The sequence below is a fragment of the Hordeum vulgare genome, chromosome 3H (assembly GCF_904849725.1).
Source record: "Hordeum vulgare subsp. vulgare chromosome 3H, MorexV3_pseudomolecules_assembly, whole genome shotgun sequence".
NCBI lineage: Eukaryota > Viridiplantae > Streptophyta > Magnoliopsida > Poales > Poaceae > Hordeum > Hordeum vulgare.
In genome coordinates this window covers 78,693,846-78,720,064 of record NC_058520.1, presented here as the reverse complement: position 1 = coordinate 78,720,064, position 26,219 = coordinate 78,693,846, and the positions used below count along the sequence as shown (strand labels likewise).

Here is a 26,219-nt window from a genome sequence, read left to right as displayed (position 1 = left end):
GTCATATGGGCTCTTTAACCCAGTCTTGGCGAGCTTCCTCTTCAGCACCGGAGCAGCTTCCTCTTCCTGCAATATAATTAATTTAATTAGTACCAACTATATAACACAGTATGCAAAAGGTCAAGCATTCAGCAATGTGCTTCTAATTACATACATGGTGTTGCATCAGCTGCCCTATTCTCTCAGCCTTTTATTGGATGGTATATTGTAATGTCATGAGCTTCAAGAAAGGAAAGCTATTGTGCACTTTTTGGTACTAGGTGCGAAACTATTTCATATGACATTCATGCATGGAATTATGCAACAACAATTAAATATGAGTTGCGCATGTGGCGTAGTTGCATGTCTAGCAAACCTACTTATGGTTAAATTTATAAGTAGAGGAAAACTATGGATAAAAAATAAAGGTACCTACATATTTAGTTTATGGATAATGAAGGGAGGCTCCGAACTATTTTTGAACTTCCAACAAGTTGCTTTCAATAATTTTGAAAACCAATTTCAAAATCAATCAAAGGACATATTTCAGTTTTTGAAATAACCTATTTTTCATTCTTTTTTGAAATAATTTGTTTCTTACTATTATATATTTCATATAGTATCACATAGCCTGAAACAAAGTTCAGTTCTACAGTCAATTTTAGAAACAAAAATCTTGATTTCACACAATCAAATAACAAACAATTGTATTCATTTATCACCTTCTCAATGAATTCAGTAGATTTCACTGGATTCCACAGTTCATAAATCATGTCTTGCAAACCATGTCTCAATGAATTTCACACACCTTTCATAATTCATTCCAAATTCATTTCACCCAAAAAAGAGTGAAATTATATTTCAACAACTATTTCAATTGAAATAACAAACTACAAATAAAAGAAATATTAGTCTCATACATTTAAAGAATTTATTTCAAGAAAATAGTTTCACAACTTGCAACAACACATTGAAATATGAGTTTCAATTGCTTGCCACAGATCAAAATCACTTCGAGAAGTATCGATTGCCATATTTTACTTCTCATCAAACATCACCTTCTTCCATAAGCTATATTCCAGTTTCAGCAGATCATAGTTATTCATCCATATGAAAACTAGTCTTCATAATCAGCAATTTTTTCTAACTTCCAATCATCCATCTTTATATCTTATTGGAGGAAAAGAAAATCTGTTTGGGGAAAAAGCAAGGTAGAGGGGAACGGGAAGCATTACCACATCCACATGCATCAATCAAGATTCTAATTAAGAAAACCTAAGTCTCATTAAATCTCTATAGCATTCAAGCATGAATCAACTACAAAAAACCCAGAAAACCTCATCTAAAAAACCCCATCTATAAATCCCCATCTAGAAACCCCATCTAAAGAAGTCCCCATCTACAAATCACCATCTAAAAAACCAAGTAATCTAACCTTGCATTCTAAATATTAGAACTAACAAGGAAATAGAGTGTCAGGAAGTAGAACTACCTCCTCGTCGCTAGCCTGCGCAACACCGCTCGAGGACTTGACCTCCTGCTCCGGCACCTCCTTCTCGAGATCCGCAGCAGCGACAACGGTTGTGGTCTGCCCCGCACCACCCTTGGTGCCGCCAACGTCGTGCACCGCTTTTGCCGCGGTCGCCGCGCGAGGCTCTCCTCCAACACATCCCCGACCGCAGCGGTGACAGCGCAACGAGCATCCTTCATTGGGTGAGGGAGACGAGAGAACCGGGGAGACGGGAGCAACGGGGAGACGCTGCGACGGGAGAGAGCGAGAAGACGCAGTGGGAGGAGCGAGAGACGAGGCGGGGAGGGAGACGATTTGGGGGAAAATGGTGGGGGCGATGCGCCCGGAGGCGGTTCCCCACCTCTTAAACGATGGGACACTTCTGGCAACGTCAGCCGCCACGTGCTATCCAACGACCGCCGTATGCGCACGTGAAAACGAAGCACCCTTGTATACGTATACGAATATATGGTCAGCGTACGAAACGACCGGGCCACACGGGCTCGTCCAGGGTTATACACACGCGATGAAAAGACGATCGTGCCCCTCACTCCGAAAGGGTATTGAAAGATCTCAGCCGTCCTTGTTTTCTTCCATTCGCATTCAGTCCAAAGGGGGAGCACCGGAGCAGGAACGCGAGTAGAGAACCTGTAACGAGTTCAGCAGTTAAGAAATGGTTGCATGTAGACAGTAGACAGGTACTGAGTGCTCAACTGATTTACCTTCATTTGTCACTGATGAGATCCCAGAGATTTGAGCAGTATCCTGAGGGGTACAAACATGGCATGCGCAAATGGAGCACGTGCAACAAGTTTGGACATTACAAACTGCAGCAGTTATCAAGTCGCTATTAAGTTGAAAAAACACTATATCTAATAAGGCTGGCCATAGTGGGAGTAACTTAGGTAGTATCATATACTTGGGACTAGCAAACATGCTAATGTGGCAGACAATTAATGAAGAAAGAGAGGGTTAGAGCAAGTACAATAAGGTAGAGTCAGCAGGCTGTAAGGATTAAAATACTATATTTTTGTTGAGTTGGATGAGAGAGAAGAGGAGAGAGAAGAGAAGCGGGCTCTTCGTGAAGAGCTAGCTCTAGCACGTGCTCCTAGGTGCTTTGTGGGAATGAAAGGTGGGCCATATATGATAAAAGTAGTACTCTTTTATAGATAACTATTGTACAAGTTAGCTGTAAGATGGGCTATAAGACTGCTTATAGCCAGCAGTTGGCTATAGTATTAACCATTCTCTTAGAGTAACATAGATAGATACCATAACATGTTAAATGCTATGCTACTATATGTCATGCATGTTAATAAATGAGGTCATCTATGATACTAGTTTATGATACTATGCATTGTGGAGGTAGTATCATACAATAGTATCATATGCATGATACTATTATATGATACTCCCCACTATGGCCAGCCTAAAGAGTGCAGTCATGAATTATCATGAAAATAAAACACAGAATACGAGGTAGCAACAACAGATTCCCAGGACCTCTTTGGATTTAAGGATTTCCAGAGAAAATCTGGAGGATTTTAACCCTTAAGGCTTGCTTGGATTACGATCAACCTTTCTGTGATCCCTGGCATTTAGCTCAGACTTTAACTAACCGGAAGCGCACAAAAATTATATGCCATCCAAGCAGGGCCTTACCACATATTTTTCAAGTATCGCCAGTGGATAGCATTCTTTGAATCAAAGTTTACGTGAAAAGTCTACACCGACGAATATTTCAAGGACCGAGGTGAAGGAGAAATCTTGTGCACATTCAGGACAAAATGATTGCACTTAATTTCCGTGCATTAGTGTCTAAGGGGGTCTAGATTTATTTTAGCAGGAACTAATTCGTAGCACAAGAATATTATTAACTAACCGGAAGCGCACAAAAATTATATGCATATCACGTGTTGATCAGTATACTTGTTCTGTAAAACAAACAATTCTAGGATCAACTTTGCAGCAGGAGTTTTTCCCTGGTTTGGAAATATTAGAGTGTGTTCAATTAGTTTACCTTCTTTTGTAACTGACGAAATAGAAAAACATTCAGCGGGCACCGTCAAGGTATCAGGAATAGTCTGTGAAATTCGGGCAGGAGGAGCACGTGCAACCAGCTCGGCAATTAGAAAAAATGGCAACAGATACACCACACACAAAGTGCAAAGAAAAACATCAAGCCGGATGAGGTTGCTGAGCGGGACGAGGAGAACAGTAATGAATTATCATGTGCACAAAATAGCTAGAGGTGTGAAGCAACCAACAAAAGGCAGGAACTAAAAGATCGTTCCACCGCAGATCTTCTAAAGATAACTTCAAATTGGGAAAACAACACACACATGAATCGAATGAAGATCTTGATAAAGGATTTACCAAGGTCAGATTATCAGAGGCCAGAGCATAACAATACTATGTGCATAAACCTAGTGTGTTCTGAATCCATACATTGCTCTTTGAGAGCACAAATTTGAATTACCAATAACCTTGTTAGTTACTCCCTCTCTTTCTTTATGTAAGGTGTATTTGTTTTTTGCAAAAATTCCACGATGTAAGATGTATTTCTCCTTCTCTCTGTTTTCTGCTTGTGCCCCTCCACCATCCCCTATATGTCTTCCATAAAAGTACTAAATGATCTCCAATTGGAAATTAGTAAAAAGAAAATCCTCTCCATGAGTCCCATGCACTCGCAAATCTCTCTTTCCCAGCCCACCAATCTAAGATTCTTAAGTTAATCCCCACTACTACCAATTATCTCAGCATGCACACTGTCCACATCAGCATGCATGCCACATCAGCATTTCAGTTCCCACTACCACTTGCAATCCTTCCACATAAACAATTCTCAACATACAGTGTTCCATGACAGCAGATTTGCCACCTCAGCTTCCAAGAAAAGGAACAAAAGGAATATCAAACAAATCATGTGATTGAGGAAGCTAACAATCGTTTCCCCTTCTACGTGTTCTCCAGGCTTCAGTAACCGACGAGTCCATCTAAGAGATGCCATAGGGAGAGCTCTTCGTGTTGCAAATCCGGATGGGCCTCAATCCCTCAACCTCCACCTCATGGAGTTCGCCAAGGCAGCCCCAACCAGATCTGGTGCAGGATCACCGCCGCTGCCATCCGCTGAGAAGGATAGAACTTCTCTTTCGTCGGCTGCAGTTAGGCGCGCAGCCTGCCGGCCCCCACGAATCCAAGTCAGCAGGCCAGGTCCATGAATGAGAGGAACAACACAGGGATCCAACACCGGCCCTTGCAGCCTACACGCGCCCAACACCGGAGGCCTGGCCACCTCCGATTGTGATGACTCTGTTTCCTCAAGGACGACCTTCCAACACGATGACGCTACACTGCCCCTTTGTGGAGTTGCATCGTCTCCAACCGCAACCTGGTATCTGCTCCTTTGCTCTAAGATCATTTCATGTTGGTCAGGTGCCCACGTCACATACAGTTAATCATGTTTTCTCTTGCATTATTGATCCCAAAAGCACATATGCAGTATCATGGTTACAGCTACAGATGCATACCAACATGATTATTTCCCTTATGTTCCAGAGCTTTGTCTCCTTTTGTTTTTGAAAATTTGCAGAGCTTTCTCTTTGTCATGAAGTGGGCAAGGACTTTGGTCTGATTATGAAATTAATTTGAAATAGTAAAAATAGAAAGGAGTGGATCATGAATTTCATTTTAAAAACTCATTCGGTAATCCACCAGCTCCTTAAAATTTAAAAATCTACAGAACACCTGTGCAGCCGCTCCATGAATTTGAACTACACCTCCATCCGCTCCGTGAGCAGAGCCGCGGAGCGGAGCGACTCCGAACGGGGCCTAATTAGCAAATATAGATAGGAGTGGATTAGGTGATATACTAATGTGTTGGTACTGTACTAACAAACTTTCTAGATCTATATTGCCATCTAAACAGACCAGGACCCAATCAAGTATATCATTGACTCCAAATGGTTGCTTTGTGCTGGAAAACTACTTTATCTCTGCACTATACATGAAGGTGTAACCAAGGCTACAGCTAGCTTCATATCTATCTGATACAATCATGAGTTATAAAAGCTTCCTGATTTGATTAGTAAACTTCATTGTTGATTCTGGACTTTATTATATCTTCCACCTATAAACACAAGATTAGCTCATAATTACCTATTTGACTTCATTTGGCTACAGCGGGAAGTTACATAAATATGTTGACTCCTCCATGGATGTTATTCAATGTATTGGCACCTACCTGCTATCATGACAGATATATGAAACCGGTAAGGCATCCCTTTAGTGACAAAATATGTTTCGTTTTTCTTTAAGAAAAACTTTACAGTACCATCATGGCGGAGAATCGCATGTTGAGATGGATGTGTAACCACACAAGGAAGGACCGAATCCGGAATGATGATATACGAGATAGAGTTGGGGTAGCGCCGATTGAAGAGAAACTTGTCCAACATCGTCTCAAATGGTTTGGGCATATTCAACGCAGGTGATAGAGGCGAAGTTGTCCCTGTCTTTCGATGAGATCGTGGGTATCGTTTTGGTGGAGTAGACTTTGACGATCCGACTACGACCGTGTGAGGACGTCGCGCCTTAGCAATCGCTAAACCAACTCCAAGTGATTATTGACCACGCCGGAGCACGATCAATCTCACCCCGAAGGTCTGTTTCCTGCACGCAAACGAAGAACAAGCAAGAAACCAAGATGCAATCAAAATATTGCGAATATAAGAGGAAAGCTTTATTGATGAAGGTGGGGTTCTGTGACGCCTTTGTCTGGTCATAGAACACAAACAAAGAACGGGAAGTTGCATCTATGGCGAACTTCTAATCTAAACAAACCCAAGTCTAAACGGTGCCCTAAGGGCTGTATATATGAGGGAATAGAGAGGAAATTTCGTGACCCTTGGAGGAGGAGTCCGAAAACAGCCCTAAACTCGGTTTCCCCACACATACGGACTCTAAAAATAGCCTATATTATGGTATTTCAAAATTACATGGGCCTGGTCCAAAAATAAGGTGAAGCAACACCTATAATAGCCTATGGACGAAATTTATAAAGTGACGTCTTGAATATTTCCTTCAAAGCCTTCATGCTCTCCTTATGATGGCTTTAGTGTGCGAAAATCACCAGTGGAAGCTCCATTGTTCTATCCCGCGTGTGCACCTTCTTCTCCATGCTTGATTCCGCTCCAACGGATATCCTTCTTGTCCATGCTAGGTCCTTCATTCATGAGCACAACAAAAGTATCTAACTTAGGCAGCATCATATGTTCATGAACATTAGAAGTATTCCCAAGAAACGAAAGTACCTGGTAATTCAATTGGCGTGCACGAGCTCTAGTAACTGGTCCAGTATGTATAGCAGCTGGGGCTATGGGTGTAACAATGGTGTTGATGTCCTCATCATCCTCCCCTTCTTGAACTGAAGTCGTCCTCGACGGAAGCACATCTTCCTCACCCAAATATGGCTTCAAATCTGCAATGTTAAAAGTGGGACTAACCCCAAAATCTGCAGGCAGCTCAAGTCTATATGCATTATCATTTATTTTCTCTAACACTTTGAAAGGACCATCAGCACGCGGCTTTAGTTTTGACTTGCGCAAATCAAGAAACATATCCTTACGCAAATGCAACCAAACAAGATCTCCAGGTGCAAAGACAACATGTTTTCTACCCGTATCTCCAGCAAGTTTATATTTAGCATTCATGCGCTCAATGTTTTCCTTAGTTAACTCATGCATATTTAATATCAAATCAACATGTTCTTTAGCATAGAAATTGACCTTCTCCGAAGATGGAAGAGGTAACAAATCAATAGGTGCACGAGTCAGGAAATCATACACAACTTCAAAAGGACACATCTTTGTAGTAGAATGCAGCGAACGATTATAAGAAAATTCAATGTGAGGCAAGCATTCTTCCCACAGTTTTAGATTGTTCTTCAAAACAGCCCTAAGCATAGTAGACAAAGATCTATTAACTACTTCAGTTTGTCCATCAGTTTGGGGGTGACATGTAATACTAAAAAGCAATTTTGTCCCCAACTTAGCCCATAAACATCGCCAAATGTGGCTAAGAAATTTAGCATCACGATCTGAAACAATTGTATTTGACACACCATGCAAGCGAATAATTTCACAAAAGAACAAATCAGCCACATTAGCAGCATCATCACTTTTATGATATGGTATAAAGTGTGCCATTTTTAAAAATCTGTCCACTACAACAAATATGCTATCCCTCCCCTTCTTTGTTCGAGATAAACCTAAAACAAAATCCATAGATATATCCTCCCAAGGAACAGTAGGTACAGGCAAAGGCATATATAAACCATGAGGATTGTGTCGTGACTTAGCTTTTTGACATGTCGTGCAGCGAGCAACAAAACGCTCAACATCCCGTCGCATCTTTGGCCAAAAGAAATGTGTAGCAAGTACGCCCTTCGTCTTCTTTATGCCAAAGTGTCCCATCAATCTGTTGGAAATATGCCCTAGAGGCAATAATAAATTAGTTATTATTATATTTCCTTGTTCATAATAATCATTTATTATCCATGCTAGAATTGTATTGATTGGAAACTCAAATACATGTGTGGATACATAGACAACACACTGTCCCTAGTGAGCCTCTAGTTGACTAGTTCATTGATCAAAGATGGTCAAGGTTTCCTGGCCATAGGCAAGTGTTGTCACTTGATAACGGGATCACATCATTAGGATAATCATGTGATGGACAAGACCCGAACTATGAATGTAGCATATTGATCGTGTCGTTTTATTGATATTATTTTCTGCGTGTCAAGTATTTGTTCCTATGACCATGAGATCATATAACTCACTGGCACTGGAGGAATACCTTGTGTGCATCAAACGTCGCAATGTAACTGGGTGACTATAAAGGTGCTCTACAGGTATCTCCAAAGGTGTCCGTTGAGTTAGTATGGATCAAGACTGGGATTTGTCACTCCGTGTGACCGAGAGGTATCTCGGGGCCCACTCGGTAATACAACATCACACACAAGCCTTGCAAGCAATGTGACTAAGTGTAAGTCACGGGATCTTGTATTACATAACGAGTAAAGAGACTTGCGGGTAACGAGATTGAAATAGGTATGCGGATACCGACGATCAAATCTTGGGCAAGTAACATACCGAAGGACAAAGGGATGACATACGGGATTATATGAATCCTTGACACTGAGGTTGAACCGATAAGATCTTCAGAGAATATGTTGGATATTGACCGAGGAGTGTCTCGGGTCATGTCTACATAGTTCTCGAACCCGCAGGGTCTGCACACTTAAGGTTCGGTGACGTTTCGGTATAGTTGAGTTATAGGTGTTGGTAACTGAAAGTTGTTCGGAGTCCCAGATGAGATCCAAGATGTCACGAGGAGCTCCGGGATGGTCCGGAGGTAAAGATTGATATATAGGAAGTCCTGTTTTGGTCACCGAAAAAGTTTCGGGCTCATCGGTAGTGTACCGGGAGTGCCGGGAGGGGTGCCCGGGACCATCGGGAGGGGTGTCAAGCCCCAAGGGGTCTCATGGGCTATGGGAAGAGATAAACCAGCCCCTAGTGGGCTCGAATAAGTTCCCAGTAAGGCCCATAAGGTTTGAGAAAGAAAAAACACAAGGTGGAAAGAGTTTCCAAGTGGGAAGGTGGAATCCTACTCCAAGTAGGATTGGAGTAGGACTCCTCCACCTCCAATTTCGGCCAAACCTTGAGGTTTCGAGGCTGCCTCCTCCCCTCCCTCCCTCCTATATATACTAGGCGTATGGAGGGTTTTTGAGACACAATTTTGCCACGTGCTTCTCGACCCTATACCACGCAGTTTTTCCTTTATATCGTATTTCTGCGGAGCTTAGGCGAAGCCCTGCCGGAGTAGATCATCACCACCACCGGCGCGCCGTCACGCTGCCGGAGAACTCGTCTACCTCCCCGCCCCCTCTTGCTGGATCAAGAAGGTGGAGATCGTCATCGAGCTGTACGTGTGCTGAACGCGGAGGTGCCGTCCGTTCGGCACTAGATCGGAACGGATCGTGAGACGGATCGCAAGACGGTTCGTGGGACGGATCGCGGGACGGTTCGTGGGACGGATCGCGGGACGGTTCATGGGACGGTTCGTGGGGCTGATCGAGGTACGTAAAGACGTTCCACTACATCAACCGCGTTTCTTAAACGCTTCCTGCTGTGCGATCTACAAGGGTATGTAGATCCAAATCTCCTCTCGTAGATGGACATCACCATGATAGGTCTTCGTGCGCATAGGAAAATATTTGTTTCCCATGCAATGTTCCCCAACACAATCCTCCTTCATGCGCCTCATGTAACAACAAAAGACGACCGGAGCTAGCTGGAATGCATAGCTTGTTAGCACGAAACACGAATCCATTATTAATGATGAACTTGTTCCATGTTCTCCCTTCTTTACAATTCTCCAATACATCTTTGAAATCAGCATCATGGACATATTGATCTTTGATGGTCTCCAAACCAAATATTTTAAAGTCAAGTTATGAAAGCATAGTATAAAAACGAGACAAAGCATCAGCAATAACATTTTATTTACCCTTCTTGTGTTTAATGATGTACAGTAAAGTCTCAATGAATTCAACCCATTTAGCATGTCTACGGTTCAGTTTTGCTTGACTTTTAATATGTTTCAAAGATTCATGATCAGAATGTATGAGAAATTCTTTGGGCCATAAATAATGTTGCCATGTTTCCAAAGTCCGAACAAGAGCATATAATTCCTTATCATAAGTAGAATAATTGAGACTAGGCACACTTAATTTTTCAGAAAAGTATGCAACAGGTTTATCATCTTGTAATAACACACCTCCTAATCCAATTCCACTGGCATCACATTCAAGCTCGAAAGTCTAATTAAAATCAGGAAGTTGTAGTAAACGAGCATGTGTTAACTTATCTTTCAAAACCGTGAAGGCTTCTTCCTGTGCGGTATCCCAAGAATAAGGCACATCCTTCTTTGTAAGCTCATTGAGAGGTGCAGCAATGGTGTTGAAATCTCTCACAAAACGCCTATAAAACCCGGCAAGTCCAAGGAAACTCCTCACTTGTGTGATCGTTTTGGGCTGCGGCCAACTCTCAATAGCTTCAATCTTGGCTTTATCAACTTCAATTCCCTGTGGAGTAACAACATAGCCAAGAAAAGATACTCGGTCTATGCAAAAGGTGCACTTCCCAAGGTTACCAAACAAACGTGCATCACGTAGAGCAATAAAAACAGCACGCAAATGATCCAAGTGTTCCTCCAAAGATCTACTATAAATCAGTATATCATCAAAGTAGACTACCACAAATCGTCCAATGAAAGCACGTAAAACCTCATTCATTAATCTCATGAAAGTGATAGGTGCATTAGTCAATCCAAAAGGCATAACTAACCACTCATATAATCCAAACTTAGTTTTAAATGCCGTTTTCCATTCATCTCCGAGTTTCATGCGAATTTGATGGTATCCACTACGCAAATCAACTTTGGAGAAAATTGTAGAGCCACTTAATTGCACAAGCATATCATCTAGACTAGGAATAGGATGACGATAACGAATAGTAATATTATTAATGCTTCTACAATCAACACACATACGCGATGTACCATCCTTTTTCGGCACTAGAGTAATAGGAACAACACAAGGACTAAGAGATTCACGTATATAACCTTTGTCGAGCAGCTCCTATACTTGACGCATAATCTCCTCCGTCTCCTCTGGATTGGTACGGTACGGTGCACGGTTGGGTAGCGATGCACTAGAAATTAAGTCAATCTGATGCTCAATCCCTCTAATAGGCTGTAATCCTGGTGGCACGTCTTGTGGAAAGACCTCACCGAACTCCTGCAAAATGTTAATGACAGCACGAGGCAAAGAGGGTGGCATGTCCTCAAATGAAAATAATACCTCTTTGCAAATGAAAGCATAGCAAACAGATGTAGTAATATCCAAATCAGTAATACCAGATTTAGTGGCAAGTAAACAACCACTCTTCAGTTTTATTTCAGAGGCAACACTAGATGATGATTTATTAGGCTTATTGTGTTGCTCAAATTCCTTCGCTACAATCTGATTTTCACTCTTATGTAGGTCATGTTTTGCTTTACTAGCTCTAGCAATGTCATCTTTCATAATATGTTCAGGAGACATAGGAAGCAAAGCTATAGTTTGATCCTTATGAACAAGAGTACACTGAGTTGTTCTACCATGGTGTACAATTTTTTTATCAAATTGCCATGGTCTACCAAGTAAAACGGACCATGCTTGCATGGGTACCACATCACAATCAACAAAATCAGAATATGTAGCAATGCTAAAATGCACACGGACAGTACGTGTTACCTTAACCTTGCCACTGTTGTTGAACCACTGGATATAATAAGGATGAGGATGTGGTCTGGTGGTGAGAGACAGCTTCTCCACCATCTCCATGCTAGCTAAGTTGTTGCAACTCCCTCCATCGATGATTACGCGAACAGAACGTTCCTTTACCACTCCTTTAGTATGGAACAAGTTGTGCCTCTGATTTTGCTCAGTCTGTATTACCTGCACACTTAAAACACGTTGAGCAACTAAGCTTTCATACATGTCAACGTAGTCAGCAGCCATGTATTGTGTCTCTTGTTCAGTATCATCTACACCCCGTTCTTCACTTGCAATAAGATCTAGAGTCTCCGCGTCATAATCACTAGCGGAGTCATATCCACCATCCTGGGCACTCTCTCGCATAATGACCTCCACCCTTGCAACGATGACAAATAACCTCATGTGTTTGCCCCGTGGACGCCATGGATGAAGAAGAGCTCTGTGCAGGCCCAGAAGGTGTGCTATTGGCGAAGGTTGTGGCAGGGGCTTGTTTCCTGGTATCTCTGGTGAAATTGGCGGCTGAAGTAGGCGGTGCTGATGTAGAAGGACGTGTGGAAGTAGATGTGGTTCGTGGCGTCGATGAGGAAATGCGACCTGCAGAAAAATTAGTTCTTGCCAATGCGTGTCTATCATGCACTTCACGTTCAGTTTTGCAAGCAAGATGAAATAAACGAGTGATAGTGTTATAATCCTTATATTCGAGAATAGTCTGAATATATCTATTTAATCCACCCATAAAACGTGCAAGCATAGCTTCATTGTCCTCAACAATACCACATCTAATCATTCCAGTTTGCAATTCCTGATAATATTCTTCTACAGACTTTTTGCCTTGTCTTAAAGGCTGTAAATTTTGAAGTAATTCACGTTGATAATATGGTGGAATCCAACGAGTACACATAGCAGTTTTCAAAGCAGCCCAAGTAGTTGGAATATTAGCATGATGTATTCGACAATATTCAGACCACCAAACACAACCAAAACTAGTGAAAGAACAAACAGCAACAGCAACACGTCTATCTTCATAAAATTGCAAGCATGTAAAATGTTGCTGTGTTTCTAACTCCCAAGTAAGATATATATCAGGAACATATCGACCATCAAAAGTAGGAATATTCAATTTAAGTTTAGGGAGATGGTCATGATCCCGTACCTGAGGGTGTGGTGCATCCCTACCATTGCGATTGTATCCATGTGGACGACCAGTGGCTTATCGTGGTGGTTGTTGTTCTGGTGCTGAACTGGAGCAACCTCTCCCTCATCATCGTAATCACCATCGTAATCCTCATTCTGCTCAGCCATAGAACCCGCAGTAGTAGCAGTAGGAGGAGCAGCAGTAGTAGTAGCAACACCACCAAAATTCTGCACTTGGCCGACAGGTAGACATCGCGCTCGTAGCCGTTGTGGTTGTGGTTGAAGAGGGACAGAAGCTGCAACTGGTGGTGGTAAACGGGCAAGCACCTCATCGAACTTGGCGTTCATCTTGGTGTCGAATTTCTTCTCCATACCTTCGAGCTTGTCAATGGCCTCTCCAAAGGTGGTCACGAAATCCTATACCTGGTCAGACATCATTTGCTGAAATTTATCATGGAGCTCCCGGTTGGTCAGGTTCTCCTAGTCGATCTCCTCGTCGTGTGATCCTGGCATGGTTAGCAGCAATAGGAACACAGAAGAATATGAACCTACATACTACTAGGAAGTGGTGTTGGTGGTGGTGGTTTGTCACAAATCCGACAAGCAAATCTCAATTTTTTACCAATTCTTACCCAGCAGCAGGTGGCGATCGACAACCGGTGTAGTCAAAACTCTCAAATCTTGGATAGAGCGATTGCCATGTGGTGTCAAACACACGATGTAGATGTATGTGGAGTTGGGAAGGCTTATAATATGGTAGCAAGAAGGGTCAGCAATAATCAGTTCAGAGATGCAAAATTGAAAACACGCTCAACGACGGTACCGTGCTGGTCCTAGGCTAGACAGTACTAGAGACGCGAGCCTAGAACACCAACGAAGTCACGACGACACGTCAAGGGAAGAGCCACTCTGGGTTTTTTTTACTCTCCTTTTCTTTTTGCGCTCTTTTTTCTGCGCTTTTTTCCAAAAAATCACTATAATGGCGAGTGTCTCAAAACTCTTCCCATGCACCAAAAACAGGATAGGCACGAAAAAAAAATTGACAATTTTTTTTCTAGAGCTATTCGGGGTTGCGACGACCAAAAAATGCGACAAAAATCACTATGATGGCGAGTGTCTCAAAACTCTCTAATAAGCCTAACAAAACGATAGGGAAAAAAATTCACCCCTCGAAATTTTGGCCTAAAAAGTGCTCTGGAAAGCATGCCAGACTCTTTTTTTTCGAACCCTACTCAGGTAAGGAAACGCGAAACTGAAAGCAAAAGGATCTCAAAATTAACCTAAAGCAGAAAGGATTGTGGTGGATATATGGTGGTGGTATATGGCGGCAAGGATAATGGTGGCGTGCTGGTGGTATATGGCAGTAGCGATGATGGTAGCGTGGAGGTGGTATATGGCAGCGATGAAAGATGGTGTGGTGGCGGCGTGATAACCTGTGAACAGAACTCGAAACTCTAAAGAACTAGACACTAAGACAGGCAACTCGACACGACGATGTAACCGCAATTTCAACAAAGCAAAGTACTGAAAAGACTATGCAAAGGCTTAGATTGGTTCGGATATGATGATCTAACCCTAATTTTTTATGGCTTTTTCGTGGACTATAGGTATGAAGAACAAATGCGATCTAACTACGAAAAACTGCTAAAGTCTCACCGAACAACCTGGAAATCTGATACCACTTGATAGAGACGAAGTTGTCCCTGTCTTTCGACGAGATCGTGGGTATCGTTTTGGTGGAGTAGACTTTGACGATCCGACTACGAACGTGTGAGGACGTCGCGCCTTAGCAATCGCTAAACCAACTCCGAGAGGTTATTGACCACGCCGGAGCACAATCAACCTGACCTCAAAGGTCTGTTTCCTGCACGCAAACAAAGAACAAGCAAGAAACCAAGATGCAATCAAGATATTGCGAATATAAGAGGAAAGCTTTATTGATGAAGGTGGGGTTCTGTGACGCCTTTGTCTGATTGTAGAACACAAACAATTTACGCGAAGTTGTAGCTATGACGAACTTGTAATATAAACAAAACCCAAGTCTAAACGGTGCCCTAAGGGTTGTATATATAAGGAAATAGAGAGGCAATTTCGTGACCCTTGGAGGAGGGGTCCAAAAACAGCCCTAAACTCGGTTTTTCCCACACATACGGACTCTAAAATAGCCTATATTATGGTATTTCAAAATTACATGGGCCTGACCCAAAAATAAGGTGGCACAACACCTATAATAGCCTAAGGACGAAATTTATAATGTGGCGTCTTGAATATTTCATCCAAAGTCTTCATGCTCTCCTTATGATGGCTTTAGTGTGCGAAAATCACCAGTAAAAGATCCATTGTTCTCTCCCGCGCGTGCACCTTCTTCTCCATGCTTGATCCCGCTCCAACGGATATCCTTCTTGTCCATGATAGGTCATTCATTCATGAGCACAACAAAAGTATCTAACTTAGGCAGCATCATATGTTCATGAACATTAGAACTATTCCCAAGAAACGAAAGTACCTGGTAATTCAATTGGCGTGCACGAGCTTTAGTAACTGGTCCAATATGTATAGCAGTTGGGGCTGTGGCTGTAACAATGGTGTTGATGTCCTCATCAGCAGGCCTCCAGAAGCCCCAGTGCATAGCGGCCGGCTAAAGATGCTGATAATGTCAAGAGAGATTGGGGTAGACCAAACTTGACATGGAAAGAGTCGACAAAGAGAGATCTAAAGGATTGGAGCATCACCAAAGAACTAACCATGGACAAGGATGCGTGAAAGCTTGCTATCCATGTGCCAGAACCATGAGTTGGTCGCAAGATCTTATGGGTTTCACCTCTAGCCTACCCCAACTTGTTTGGGACTAAAGGCTTTGTTGTTGTTGTTGTTGTTAAATGTTAGGATCTTTTTCTTAAGCTTTATTCCGCATAACGCTAAATTAGAACATCTTTTAAAACATTTATCATCAACACCTATTTTGATGTTGTTTCTTGGTGGTTGGTGTAGGTCATTCACAAGGCATTGCAACATTTGATGAGGTTTGTTAAATCTTTGTCTTCATTTAATCGTCCGTTTGACTTTCCCAAGTGATCATACATATTATTATTATTTGGACGCGACTAAGCGACTAACTTCCGTACGGCATGATTTTAGCAAGAGATGCGGACGATTACATCTCGGTGCAATCTCGCATGCATATCTCTTTTGTTTGCATGGAGCGCACGTATTGCACCCAATTAACAATGCATCCATGTAGGTAAGAAGAAAAGATGGTGTCATCAAAGATTTCATTAGAAACGAAACTTCAAAATGTTTTGTAGCTTAAACCGCTGGTCCGATTGAAAAAATCGTTTTCACATAAAATATTCGTCGCGATGAGACCTCCAAAACTACATCCCATGTCGGTATGTTTCGATGACTTTTTTTGGGTCAAAAATTATCAGACCTAGTCTAAATAAGTTATCGCCTACGTGGTACACTAGTTACCATCTTGTTTACATGGAAATTACCGGGGCATAAAAATGGCTCCGCCAACATCCTCTCTGCATGCAAATGCAGTAGAGCACATGTCTGAGATGTGTGAGTTGTCATATTATTCACATAAAAGTTACCAATGGTATATTTCATCAACCACCCTCCCCCTACCCAGTCACCAAATTTACCAAGACTGAGGTACAATAGTTATCAGGTCTACGATGTGTGATTTACCGTGCTATTCACATAAAAGTTACCGGGGGTAAATTTCATCACCCCTCCCTCGAGAAAAGTACCAGAACCAGGGTGCATAAGTTATCGGGTCTCTGATGTGTGAGTTATCATGCTATTCACACTAAAGGTACCGAGGGATACTTGATCAACCCCCCCCCCCTCAAGTTATCAGAACCGGGGTACTTAAATTATCAGGTCTGCAATGTGTGATTTATCAAGGTGTTTGTATGTAAGTTATCAAGTCCGCAATACGTTGATGACTATGTTATTCACATAACACTACTAGAGATGTTTCAACAACAAAAAAATCATGGTGTTTGTACGTGGGTTATCAACTATGTTGTGCATGTGTTACATGCTATTTACACAGAAAATACCGATGGTATATTTTTGAACAACTTTTTCCCGAGTCAAAAAAGTTAATGTGATGTTTGTACGCCAGTTACCAGCTTGGTTGTGCGTATATTACCAGTTATCTACACCGAAGATATCAGGTTTAAAAAAAAAATAGTTACCGTGGTGTTTGTACGTAAGTTATCAGGTCTACGGTGTGTTTATTACCATGTTATTTACACGTAGGCTATCGGGGTACGTTTTGTTAACTCCTCCTCTCCGTGTCGAAGTTAGCATGATGGTGGTATAAGCAAGATCTGAACACTATTGAGAACAACTAATGGTGGTTGAGTTGGCTAGCTCCATGCACCTCATTCCAATAGGTCGTGTCTTTGATCCTTCTTCCTGCACCTTTATTTTTCTCGACTTGACGACGATGAGATTGTTCAGATTTGTTGCAAAAATGAGGTGGTTCGGATTTTAGCTTGTCGATTATCATAAGTATAATAAACTTAGGCACTTAAATTGATGTGTCTTGTCCAAACTGTCAATAACTAACAAAAGTTGAGTTTGTTATAAGAGGTGCTAGTGTGTGCATTGCCTCATCATGCCCATGAAAATAGTATTTTTCTAGTAGAGTTTAAAAAAAACTGTAGCTTGATACATGCATATGCATGCATTGGAGACAGGAACTGGCTCATGTGCAGGATGCTACAGTACACTTTATAGTGAAAAACTCAAAAGGCATGACAGTGTGCACTGTAGCACTCGTACTGTGACCAAGCCATCTGCAACTTGCTAGAGAAACAACCGCAGGAATCGGTCAACAGCGGAAAACGCGTGGTGTGATCAAGGAAGACCAACTGCCCTGCCCCACCACGGATATCAAGACGTGCGGATCTGTCGCATAATTCCTGCCGGCTGGAGGTTAGCTTTCTCGTTATTATTTTGAGGAAGCATATATTGTTTGATAATTCACACTGAGATTTAGGCAATTAGCCCATAAGTATTACTATAATGTTGAATTACCTTCTGTATTGCAGAGTTCTATTTGAATGGTATGCCATTCCAACTCATTTTCTGATTTTACATTAAAATTACTCTATTCATTCCTCATTGGAAATCTCCTGACACCCTGGGTGCCCAGTTGAAGGAATTTTTTGGCATCTCCTTGAAGGCAAAGTCAACACTTCAAATCTGCTCCATTGTGAAGACTTCTTCATCCCAGATTACAATTGTGCCTTATGTCAGGACCAGATCATGTCAGGGAATATGGTTATACCTTCTATAGCATTGTTGATTTGCCTTGCAATGCTGGAACTTCCTTTGGCATGCATGAAAGGCATCTAAATAATGGGAGAGATGGAGATTGTTAAAGAAGAGATCAATAAATTATTTACCATGGAAATTGCCATTCTGGGCCTGGTGCGTTTGGAAACTACCATTGTTGATGGAATCCAGAGGACTGGAAAGTCATTTAATTTGTTGGATAGTTAATTTGTGGTAGTGTATTATTTCCCCTGAACTCAGAAAGTATTTCCATGTGACCAAAAGAGTACGTTAATCATCAAAATTGTCATTTTACTATATAGTCCTAAAATCATTAGTGCTAATTTTTTAACCACATATTCCTGCAGCAATGCGCGGAGAATTGTCTAGTTGATTTTATTTCAGCTCAGTGGGATTTAGCTCCATGTTATTAGGTCGTTGGTTATTAAGCTGCCATTAACTACCAAACTAGTTAAAGCTATTTTCGTCCAAAGTTCTTCTCAATGTTGTGCCTTGGTCACCGCGCTCGAAAAAATACATCTTACATAAAGGAACGGCAGGAGTATATTTTTAGTGGTGAACTGCAGTACCATGAAATTTCAATAACATCCATGCAAATTCTTGTCCCCAACCTGATACTACATATGATAAGAGAATTTCAACACTGAATTTGGTAACGGCTGGTTGAGAAATCTAAAAACCATAGTCACTGGCTAAAGAAAACAGGCACAAGTGGAAAAAAAACTTTAAATAACAAATATCATGTACATAGAACAAGCAAAAGAAAAGGAAGTAAATATTTAGGGTCGGATATCTTCCGCTTTACTTCAAGAGTATCTTTCCACAGGAACCAATTGTAAGAGGGCAGAAGAAATTTTTAGTGTTTGGTAGCCAAAATCAAATCCAGGGATCAATTTTGTGGTTGGGGTTTCATCCTAGATAATAATATTTGAATGTGTTCAAATAATTTACCTTCTTTTGAGACTGATGAAATCAAAGAATTTTCAGCATGCCTTGTCAAGATATCCGGCATAGTCTCTGAGACTAGCGGAAAGAGCACCTGCAGCGAGTTTATCAATTAGAAATGGCAGCTCATAGCCACACACTGATAAAGAGAAAATAATATCATCCATGCACTTTTGACAAGATGAGGTTGCTGTTCAGAAATGCAGTTCTGAATTCATGCACTTTCGATACAGCCATGCTTGTGTCCAGTACTATTGCCAGTCCGATTGCCCTCATTGATGTACTAGGCACACACAGAGAGGAAAGAGAGGGCAAGCTAGAGCATGATATGGTGCAACGTGAAAAAGGAAGAGAATGGGAAGGTGCCCAGATCGCATGCAATAATATCTCTTTGGCTGATTGGTTTCCAAGAATTAAAAGACCAATTTTTTTAATAGTTGAGAATAAGAATCAAGCCATGACCCATGAAATCAACTCGGTTACGGCCAGGGGAGATCAACTCAGTTATTTCTTTCGAAGGGCTCGACCACCAGAAAATCATGTTAATAATAGAAAGTTTGTGACGTGGATCTATCCTTGTGCAACTTGGGATGGAGTCCACCAGAAACGCACCAACAAAGAGTCCATATTAGTTTTGTAAAGATTGACTTGCCAAACTGCAAAGCAAGTAATCTAATAGCTATCGTTAGAGTCCATGTTAGTTTATGTCACCTTTTCTCTGTCTACGTGAAATCTATGTTAGGTTCTGATGCTTGTGTCCCAATTTCGTTGGCATGTGCGTCTATTATATAAGGATAAGCCAGTACAATGTGATAGTTAGGTCATTTTATGATGAATTGGACACTAGGCGTGTTTCAGCCGTAGGCCATTATCGAGTTTAGAGAAATCCTGTAAAAAATCTCTACTGCCGAGTGAGTTCGTACGACGAGACGCCTAGGAGATTACAAGTTGAGCCTATACGGTTTCTCCACGTAATTCCTTCGGATCAAAGGGTTGGCGTGTTAGTTATCAAAAAAAAAGGGTTGGTGTGTTGTTTCTGCGGAGTGTGTGAACATCTTCATAAACCCGCAACTAGTTCTTGCTGCGATGGAGGTTTGTGCCGTGAAAGATAGGGCCAAAAACGGACCGACCCTTGCCTCAAGGTTCGCTCCATATCAACTTTAAACAGTAAAATGTGAAATATGGCAGAGTGCAAAGAAAGTGAAAGATTTGCTACTATAGAACTTCTAAGATAACTTCTGTAAATGGGGCAAACAAGGTGCATAAGAATCAAATGACAATGACAAAAAAGAATTTATCATGTTCAGATATCACGTGCTCACAGGCCACAGCATACGGTAAATCACAAACCTAGCAGACTACTTCGCAAAGCAACAATATGACAATCAATGCGGCACGAACAATATGTATCGTAGGCATCAAATGATAATGTTGCTAGCGGCACGAACAATATGTATCATAGGCATCAAATGATAATGTTGCTAGAGAATTTATTATCACGAAGCATCATGTGTTCCCAGGAATTTTTCTGATATTAGTAATTGGATCCTTAGTTTTAATGGTAAAGAAATGCATTTGGTAGAAACAGGTTGTAGCTGCAGTACTCAGGTTTGCTTGGAAGACCAGAAACGCTGCATGTTTTTCCCTCATGGACCAACAAGGGTAGTGTTTCGGGTAACTAATTGGTTGCCACATTGATATGGCATGCAGAGAACGGCATCGGCAATGCAACAGAGCATGGGTGCTGTCGTGAGTGGAAACATGCCATGCCACGGGTACTGATGCTGTTATATTTTTAGTAGTGGTTCTTTTTTGCTCTTGTCTATTCCTGGTTGTGGGGTGCCTGCAGGAGTGATATAATATTACAATGCTAGGGTGGCGTCCTGGGTGATGCAATTTTCTTTCGGCTCCGAGCTAGATTGTATTTCATCAGTTCCACTCAGAAATGAAATTGGGAGCAAGAAGCTCCTTAATTAAAAATAAAGAATGGAGCACAACAGTATCAATTTGGTACGAGCGAAGAACTAGTCCTAGAAAAGATATAAAGTAGGGCACAACTATACCAATGTTAAGGCTATTGATCGTAGAGTCTCCAAAAATCCTTGTGTAAAATTAACTAAATTTCAAACATAAGTAGGTCAATGGTGTTGACATGACACATGAGAAAATATTGTGCAGATATGGCCCGGAAAGATGCAATGAATTTTTGCAGTAGTGAAGATCCCAGATGGAAAGGGGAACTGACTAAAGATATTCAAACAAGACAACTGGTAGATGAAAGAGGCGAAGTTACGCGGTTTACTCGAATATTGAAGTGGATACCCTTGACGCGCATCCGGCCAGGCTTCCAGACACTCCTCTGAAGATACATAAGCTCATCAGTTGCTATAGTGCAACTGCAACATGTGCAGCAAAATGGTACACGCATGGCAGAGTCTAATTTACCAGAAAGATACAGCAGCCATTCCTTTGCTTCTTTTAATATAACTGTCATCGTGAAAAGAAAGATCATTCCAATTCAAAAAGGAGAGAACATCATTTACAACAACATATACAAAATTTACAGGGCGAAAAATATGTGCATTTGGTGGTCTAACAAAGAATGATGTCAGGGATTAATTTTGTGGATAAGAGGTTCGTGCAGGTTAATAAATAATTGAGGGTGTTTAACTATTTTACCAAGATTGGTCGGCACTTTGGTGTGAGAATTTCCACAGAGCCTTGGGGCAGTGAAAAAATTAGTCTGCTGGTCAGGAGCGCCTGCGAGGAGTACAAAAGTGAGAAACAGTAGCAAGTAGGTAGCAAAGTGCAAAGAACATCATCAAACATGATGAGGCTGCTGTGCAGGCGTGCAGTTATAAATTATTCTGCACACCACCCATGTGTGCAAATTGTGAAGTAACTACCAAAAGCATGGCAACGGAGAACTTAAGAGAAACAATGTTCAGATATAGATAAGACAACTTCTGCAAAGAAGGACAAACAACAGGCACAGTAACCAATCAAGACTGTATTAAAAGCAGCAATAACAAAAACAATATGATAAAGCACAGCACCTGTTGAAAAAAAAATGTGATAGCACAATCATCATCGTTGAGCTAGTCCATTCTAATTTTGCAGAGAAATAAGCTACATGGCTAGAGGTGTGGCTTCAAAACTACACCCTCTGTTTCTAAATATAATACGCTTTGGCAGTAGGGACAGAGGTAGTACTATGCAGGCGTAGCACACGAGCACTTCAAGAACAATTTACTGCCGGCAAAGATACCTTATTGCATAAACCAAACGTTTTTCTTTGGAAATGACACTAAACTTGCTGTTTTCTTCAAACGGGACAACACTAAAGGTTTATAAGATGAAAGGAGGTTCGAAGTTACCTTTGCTAGATGTTGATTGGACTGGATCAGCTTGACGCGGCTTACCAGCTTCCACACTTCTACCTGAAGATCACGTAACTTTATCAGTTGTTGTTGTGCTAATCCTAATCAACAAGAAGTTGGGCATAAATACAGTCTGACATATATAATATAAGTTAAAACAACAAATAGAGCTAGAAAAGAGAGTAGTTCTTTACCAACAAGTTCCACCAGCCATTCCTTAGCCTTAACTGAAGCTTCTGGCATTGATAAGACAGAGGAGAAAAAACTTGTTAGTTAATAAGCAGAGCACAAGCATAATAATTAGGAGGTAGCAAGGGCAGCCACAAGAGGCCTGTGATGATAGTATCATACCACGAGTTAACTCCTGAAAGTGATTACTTGAAGTCAAAGAGGGCAGCCTGCACAAAGCATGGAACGTATCTATAATTAGTTAGGGTGCCACCAAGAGTTGGGAGAAAGAAGTAAAAGTGAAGAGCATTTCAGTTCGTGCAAAGAAAATTTATGATGCACATACATCTTCTTCTTCTGAAGATAAAGCCCGGCAAGCACAGACGGCGGGACATGGCCGCCCTGTTTCTTCACGCGGCGCCTCGGACATAAACTAGTAAAATACAGCCGATGTGGCAATCAAACTAACAGTCACAGGCTAGTAAGGAATCGAGCCAATAAATTGGGAGGGGTCAGTAGCATGCCTAGCGTGGCCAAATCCGAGGGGAAGTACGTTCTGGGGATTCATTGACCCGCGGCAGGGGCGCATATAGTCTTTCAACTCTGAAGTCTGACTAACCAAATCATACATGATCGACGATGCCTCACACCTCACGCGAATCAAGTCCACAGAATCCCTGCATTCACGACATGACACATATATATTTGAGGCTCAGACAGAAACAATTACTGAAATGATGGCAAAACGAACTTTTTTGTGGCAACTTTATTTGACGCGGGGATGGCAAGCTTAGTTGACAAGCATGCTTGTCAACTAAGCTTGCCATCCCTCGCGTATATAAATTGCCACACACAAAAAAAAACGTTTGATTTGCCATTGGTAAATCCCAAACGTTCGGGGCTTATCTGCGTCCAACAATTAAAATTGATTGGGTCAGTGGGATGATACCTAAGTGACTTGGACTCGATGAGGGACGAGAAGATGGCGCGGAGCTTAGTGAGGGACTGAGGGCAGGGCTGCTTGTGAAGAAGCGGTCCAAGCACAGACTGACTGCTGCTGTTACGGAGAGGGCCTCCTTTTTGCCGGAGACGATGTCATCGATAGCTTTGTGGACGCGGAGAAAGTGGCAGAGGGCGCGGCCGTGGACGCCCAGCGGATGATCGGACGGCAGGAAGCGGGTGAGATATTTGATGGCCTCGCTCCACTGGCCGTGGAGTACCAGTTTGTGCAGATGGATCGCATCCATGAACGCATCCGTCTCGCCAGTGAATCTGCATGCGCGCACGAATTATCAGGCAACTCGTAGACAAATCCACTGCTATGCAGGCGTTAGATATCAAATCAATCGAACAATTAAGCGGGGATTTTCAAGGTACATACGTTCGAAGGGTTTGGGTGAATTTGTGACTCAAGAGGAACATCAGGAGTCGCCGCTGCCGAAGGCGCGACACGCAGGGGTACTCCGCCAAACGCTTGCGCTTGTCGCCGGCGATGGAGAACCCGAACCCACCGGCCGGCTTCCCCCCGCCGCGGCTTTTCCTTTGAGATGTCATCGCGCCGGTGGAGGGGGCAGCAAAAGGGAGGGATCGAGGGAGGGAGGGGTTTAGGGCCGGCCTTGAGAACGGAGGGGACAAGTGAGGATTGGGCTTTCCGTGTGCGGCCGAAAAACTATTAATTAAGGAAAGTAAAATCTTTACTTTTACCTAATCTCTTCCTAATCTCTCTCTAATCTCTCCCTAATAATAAAGCACATACGGTTTTTGATCGTCCGTCATGAAAATTACCCATAAAGTTAGCATAAATTACCCACCATGCCACTGGTAAATAATAGAAAACGTTTTACAAAGCGAAAAATCTTGGACTGGGCCGGCCCATGTAAAAACCTCCTATATTACGCTCTACATGCTGGAAGATTATCCAGCACATCGTATGGGCCGGCCCATGCACATGCACCTGCTTTTAGTTCCGTTTATTTATTTATTTTCAGTTTAATAGTTTTATTTTTATATTTTAAATAATTTAGAACTTCAAACAATCTTTAAATTTTTAATAAACTGAAAATTATAAATTAACATATTTAAAAAGTAAAATGTTTGTGACTTCAAAAACTGTTCGGAGTTTTGTAAAAAATGCTCGCATATATAATAAAATATTTGCAATTTTAGAAAAATGTTTGTACAATAAGAAAAGTCCATGATTTCAAATACAATTCCATGTATTAAAAATTATTAAAGACATTTATCAAAATGCTTTCTAATTCAAAATATGTTAATGCATTTAAAAAATGTCCAAATTTTTTGAAAATAGCTAATGCCTGTTTTGATAGTTTCTTTTTTTATTTAAAATTTTTCGTTCCATTTTATTTTATTTCTAATGTATATAATTTAGAATTACAAAAACTTTTGCATATTAAAAAATAGGAATTTTAAATTAAAATGCTGACGAAAACATAAAATGTTTGTTGATTCAAAAAAAGCGTCGGTTTTTTATATTTTTTTTTTAAATTCCAAAACAATGTCCATGAATTTAATAAATATATTACTGATTTATAGAAATGTTTGTTTATTCAGAAAAACTTCATGCGTTTCAAAAAATGTTTGTGAATTTAAAATAAATCCTCCAATATAAAAAACTATGTTCGTCTTTTCTTGAATTTGTCGCCAATTCACAAGAAAATATTTAAACCCGTTCGAAATATAAAAAATATTCACGATTTTAGTAAATGTTTTTAAATTATCAAAAATGTTTTCGATTTTAAAATTGTTCCCATATTTGTAAAATTGTTCACGAAAGATCTAATGCATGTAGTTAAACATTAATGTTTCTATGTCTTTGTGACAATATACCTTTGTGAATTTTGAAGAATTAACTGTTGGATGGATCGAATTATTATTGTATGTTTGCTAAACAAAATCTTGAAATTCAGATAAATCTTTGAGTTACCAAGATTTTTTACTACCATGATATATATTTTTTGGAAATGTAAAGAATGCTTCAACTTGTGAATAAATTTAAAAGAAGAAACATTTTCTTGCATTTGTGCATAAAATTTTAAAATCAAACGATGATATATGAACATAATGTGGTTACCATCATTGGAGATTATGTTTTTTTTTCTTTCGTGGCAACGCACGGGTAATTTTGCTATTAATAATAAAGCAAATACGGTTTCTGGTCGTCCGTCATGGAAATTACCCCTAAAGTTTGCATAAATTACCTAACATGCCACTGGTAAGTAATAGAAAACGTTTCACAAATCGAAAATTCTTGGACTGGGCCAGCCCATGTAAAAACCTCCTATATTACGCTCTGGATGCTGGAAGAATATCCAGTACACCGTATGGGCCGGCCCATGCACATGCGCCTGCTTTTAGTTCCGTTTAGTTATTTATTTTCAGTTTC

The 26,219-nt window shown here is 41.1% G+C and overlaps 1 protein-coding gene across 4 annotated transcripts; it reads right to left on the bottom strand.

Annotated features, from left to right (window-relative positions):
• Nucleotides 1–15,467: 15,467 nt before the first annotated feature.
• On the bottom strand, nucleotides 15,468–24,438 carry LOC123443047. Of its 4 annotated transcripts, none has more exons than XM_045119278.1 (11): nucleotides 24,198–24,438; nucleotides 23,766–24,088; nucleotides 23,163–23,493; nucleotides 23,000–23,046; nucleotides 22,843–22,884; nucleotides 22,646–22,708; nucleotides 21,948–22,028; nucleotides 21,714–21,755; nucleotides 21,571–21,627; nucleotides 19,275–19,362; nucleotides 15,468–15,654 (listed from the first exon to the last, which is right to left on the bottom strand). In XM_045119278.1, coding segments are annotated over exons 3-10 (390 nt in total). In that variant the 5' UTR covers nucleotides 23,165–23,493; nucleotides 23,766–24,088; nucleotides 24,198–24,438; the 3' UTR covers nucleotides 15,468–15,654; nucleotides 19,275–19,306. The 4 variants fall into 4 exon arrangements, with proteins under 4 accessions (XP_044975213.1, XP_044975212.1, XP_044975211.1 ...); XM_045119277.1 differs by lacking the exon at nucleotides 15,468–15,654 and adding an exon at nucleotides 15,661–18,379; XM_045119276.1 differs by lacking the exon at nucleotides 15,468–15,654 and having other exon boundaries at nucleotides 19,096–19,362.
• Between the last annotated feature and the right edge of the window lie 1,781 nt (nucleotides 24,439–26,219).

Bases quoted from the DNA above. Each gene is read 5' to 3' on its own strand.
- LOC123443047 (XM_045119275.1), bottom strand. From the start codon at position 24,370: ATGACATCTCAAAGGAAAAGCCGCGGCGGGGGGAAGCCGGCCGGTGGG. The intron at 24,089-24,197 runs GTATGTACCTTG...GCGCGCATGCAG, and splicing joins TTCACCCAAACCCTTCGAAC to ATTCACTGGCGAGACGGATG.